The sequence below is a fragment of the Arachis duranensis genome, chromosome 1, assembly GCF_000817695.3.
Source record: "Arachis duranensis cultivar V14167 chromosome 1, aradu.V14167.gnm2.J7QH, whole genome shotgun sequence".
In the NCBI taxonomy this organism is placed as follows: domain Eukaryota; kingdom Viridiplantae; phylum Streptophyta; class Magnoliopsida; order Fabales; family Fabaceae; genus Arachis; species Arachis duranensis.
In genome coordinates this window covers 20,696,970-20,701,742 of record NC_029772.3, presented here as the reverse complement: position 1 = coordinate 20,701,742, position 4,773 = coordinate 20,696,970, and the positions used below count along the sequence as shown (strand labels likewise).

The 4,773-nt window shown below is 39.8% G+C and overlaps 1 protein-coding gene across 1 annotated transcript in view; it reads right to left on the bottom strand.

Annotated features, from left to right (window-relative positions):
• LOC107482457 (uncharacterized) overlaps positions 1–186 on the bottom strand; it is a 4,275-nt gene extending 4,089 nt beyond the window's left edge. The window contains exon 1 of the mRNA XM_021130421.1: positions 74–186. Within this exon, the coding sequence (XP_020986080.1) occupies positions 74–186 (113 nt within the window). The remainder of the gene's footprint in view (positions 1–73) is intronic.
• Positions 187–4,773: the final 4,587 nt, after the last annotated feature.

Below are 4,773 nucleotides of genomic sequence, written 5' to 3'. Positions count from 1 at the left end.
CGCCGGCGTCGCACCTCACCGTTGTGGAGCCCATCACACGCGTCGCTGCGATCATGGCACCATCAATCTGAACTGTGCGAGGGAGAGAGCTACCGCTGTGGAAAACGCGATGGAGGAGAGGACACTGCCAGCTCTGTCGCGCCTGGTCGCTGTCGAGCTCGCCGTCGAAGACACCACTGTCGTCATTATCAAACCCTAGCCGTCACAGTCGCCGTCGACGCTGTAGCAAAGAAGGAGGAAGGATGCGCAAATAGAAGAGGGAGAAGGATGCAAAGCCATCGTCGTTTCTGCTCAGGGTTGTCGCTGCCGATTGGTTTCGCCGCTGCTGAAGATGACGCGTCCGAGAGAGAGAGAGAGAGAGAGAGAGAGAGAGAGAGAGAGAGAACTACTGTTGATAGGATGAACAGAACATGAAGAGGGAGGAAAAGCTCGCAGAGGAGAGGGAGGTTTTACCACCGCACCGCTGGTCGCCGGAGAACACCGCCATTGACGCCGGAAAATACCACTATTGGAGCCATTATCCTTGCTCGGCCCCTGTTTCTGCTGCTGTTTACGCTGGCTCAGCCACTGCCGCCACAACCCATCTCGGATTTCTTCTAATTTCGACACCCGGAGGTAGGAGATTTATTTAACCATTTTAATTTATGAATGTCATTAAAGTTTAGTGAGTAATTGCAAATAATTTATAAATGCCTTGTGTGATTAATTGGTAGAAATAAGCTTGGTATGAGGTTGTAAAATTTGGATTAATTTGGTATTGAGATGATATTCTAGTGTTTCAATTAGTTTATTAAGTTTAGGCTATGGCTGTGAATGTGACTGATTTTGTTGTTGTGAGTGATTAATTGACAAGATTAATTTTGGTTTGAGGCTATAACTAATATTGGTTTTCTGATTTTGATGAAATTGTTGAAATTCTGATTTTATGTGATTATGTTGAATTGGTTGAGTTATGGCTATATTGTGATTATTGAGAATAAGTGCTTGCTGTTAATTTTAGTTATCTGATATAACGGAATGGCTGTAAAATTGACTTGTGACTGGTTGAAATTGGTTTGGGAGGTTATTGAAGGATTATAACTTAAAGGATCAAACGGTTCTTGATAATTTGATTTTCTGAAATAATATAGTAACTTTAAGAGTATATAAACAATCTTGTAATGGCTTGAATTACGCGTGGTTAAATTCTGAATGAATTAGGATAAGTCTAGTTGATTGAGTTTAATTTTTAAAGGATTCTATGATCTGTGAAAATTAGTTATGAATTGATGAGATTGAAGTTGGATTGATGGATTACGTGAGAATTGTAGAGTATGATTGAATTGTTAATTATTGTGAATTGTAAATTATTGATTGATTGAGAATCTTCTGTTTGATAATTATTGAGGAAAGGGCTGGTGAATTGTGGAGATAGAGGGATGGGTGGCTAAGTTCGAGTTTTAGGGAAGGTGTTGCCGAAATTTTATAAAAGTTGAGGTTTTGTTTGAAATGTTATTTTATAAAAATTGGATTTAGGAAATTATATAATTTGATTTTGATTTATTGAGAAAAGAATAAATTATGTTTTGATTATGAATTATTGAGAAAAAGATTTTGTTTTGAGTTTTATTTATTATATTTTGAGTTTGATTTATTAAGGAAAGGGTTATACTATTTTCAGTTCGATTTATGTAAAAAAGAATTATGTTTTGATTTTAATTTATTTAAGAAAAAGAATTATGTTATAAAGTCAATTTAAATAAGAAAAGATTTATCTTTTAGGGCTTGTTTGATGATGGTTAACAATTGTTTATAAAATTAAAAAGTGAATATTCTTCTAAAGTGTTAATGTTAGAAGTATCACATTCTAGATGATGATTCCTGGGCATGAGTATATTACAAGTATCACATCTCTCAAGGATAAGGTCTTTAAATAATTTATAAATGTGAGACATTCCTCACCAAAAACTAGTTTTGGGGTTGAATTAGGGTTACTCAATCTAACAAATGAAATAAACTACTTGTATCTAATTTAACGTAAATTGATTTGATTTGTTTTTAGGGGACAAGGGCTCGTGTGGTGGACAAGGACTTTGCACCAAAGGTACCAAGTTGAATATCTTATCAAAGTTTCTAATAATATCATATGTTAAAGACAATAGTGTTATGCATATCATTGGTTTTGTGTTTGGATTGAAATTCACAACACAAAATTCAAATTTAGTGTAGCAAGGCTTAGGAAAAATAGAAGAAGGTATGAGATATACAATTGATTATTATAAATGCAAATTACAGCAGTAACACTCCCTTTCTTCGAGTCCAGGGAACGGATTTGGATCTTCTAAAGTTTGAATTTCACTTTAGAGAGTAAAGTTTGATCTTCTACCATTGAATAGTTTCTCTTTCATATTTATTCTTGGTCCCACCTATGAAATCAATGGTGAGAGATCACACTTTGCTCTCTAAAGTGAAATTCAAACTTTAGAGGATCCAAATCCCCAGGGAACGGACTCCACCTCTAACAAACTGATTCTCTTTTTTTTTTCATTCTATTCCCCCCACTTCTTCTATATCCCACTGAATTGTAACTAACTCTCCTGCTACATTCCTAGTGTACTCCTAGTGTACTCTCACCCTCACTTTTTCATATGGTAGTTCTTAGCCCAAACAGGGGTCTTCCTTTCTCTTCCACTCTTAATTGGGCCTTTCTCTATTACTCCTTTATTTGAGACTTCAGAACCTTCACTTGAATTGGGTTGTTGAATTGGTTTGGATCCGAGTCAGTGCTTGCAACAATTATCCTGTCCCCGACAATGACCTTTTCCTCAAGGTCAAGATCTGAAAATAACCTCTGTAACTCTTCTCTATCTACCCAAGTTGTCTCTTCTCTGAGTGTTCCCTCCCAATCCACCAACACTTGCTCAATTAATTTATCTTCTCTCATCACCGTGCGTTTCGTAATAATTGCTGAAGGCAGCGGTTGGAAGGTAGCAGGCGCTGTCGCCAGAACAGGGGATGTGGTTGGTGGCTCACCGTGAAACTCTTTCAGAATTGAAACATGGAACACCGGGTGGATGGTGCCATCGGTAGGCAGCTCCAACCGGTATGCGAGCTTACCTACTCGTCGCTGGACCCGATATGGGCCAAAAAATCGCCGCCCCAGCTTTGGGTGTTCACCATGGAACAAGGAGATTTGCCGGTATGATTTTAATTTGAGCAAAACCCAGTCTCCTTCCTTAAACTCCCTATCACAACGGTGCTTGTTTGCTTGATTTTTCATAAAAATTCATGCTTGATGCAGGTAAAAACCCAGTTCATCATTGAGAATCTCCCTTGTGCACAGAAACTAATCTACTTCTAGAACTGGGGAAGATCCAGGAATGTAGCCAGGGGATAAATTCATGGGAAATCCATGTTGAGTCTCGTGAGGGGTCATTTGAATGGCCGTGTGGAAGGAGCTATTGTAGCAAAACTCTGCCCAAGGTAAAAATGAGGCCCAGAGTTGGGGTCGTGAATGTGTGAAGGCACGAAGATATTGTTCCAATGAATGGTTAGTAACTTCGGTTTGCCCATCGCTTTGAGGATGATAGGCAGTACTATAGTGCAGTTGTGTACCACTAAATTCGAATAAGCTACACCAGAACCTGTTGAGAAATAAGAGATCACGATCTAAAACTATGATTGAAGGAAACACATGAAGCTTAACCATCGAAGCAATGAAAATCTTAGCCACCAAAGAAGCGGTAAACCGAGTATGCAGGGCCTCAAAGTGTGTCGTCTTACTAAAACGATCCACCACCACCATGATTGCGGAATATCCCGAAGATTTTGGAAGTTGCACAATAAAATCCATGGAGATTTCTATCCATGGTCCCCTCAGAACAGGTAACGGGTGGAGCAGCCCCTGTGGTTTAGAAGGACTATATTTTGTTGATTGACAAATTGTACATTCTTGAATAAACTTGTGAATATCCCTTCGCAGGCCAGGCCAAAAGAAAGCACTGCCCAATGCCTTAAACGTCTTGAGCTCTCCGGTGTGTCCCGCCATGGGTGTATTGTGGAACTCCTTAAGTAATTGAGACCATAGACCATTAAAATTAGGAACCCAGAGTCTACCTTTGTACATCAACAATCCTTCCTGAAAATGAAAGTCAGGAGGCAGAGTTCCCTCTTTGAATTGACTAATAAGGAGTTGGGTCTCTTGATCCTCTACGGTGGCATGCAAGAGGGAGGGTAAGAACGATGATTGTACCGTTGAAAATGCTTGAAAGCTTGTAACCTCAACATCCTCATCCTGTCGCGATAGCGCATTAGCAGCATGATTAGTCTTGCCCGAGCGAAATACTACCTCTAAGTAATATTCCAACAACTTGGTGAGATAAAACTGTTGATCCGGGGTTAACACCACCTGATTCATAAGCTCCCGCAAGCCTTTGTGGTCTATCTTGATGTAGAATCGGCGCCCCAACAAGTAATGGCGCCATTTAGCGATAGCTTGGGTAATGGCATAGAGTTCCCGCACATGAGCCAAAGCCACCTGCAGTCTACTATTGAGCTTCTTGCTGAAACATGCGATAGGGTGTCCTTGTTGAGACAACACTGCTCCAATTCCTTGGATGAGCCATCAGTTTCTACAATGAAGGGAAGACTAAAATTGGGCAACGCAAGGACCGGTGTTTGTGTTAGAACCAACTTTAAACTCTCAAAGGCACCATCAGCAACTTGAACCTAATGAAAGTTGTTACGTTTTAGTAGTTCAGTAAGAAGGGCAGCAAGATGTGCATAACTAGCCAC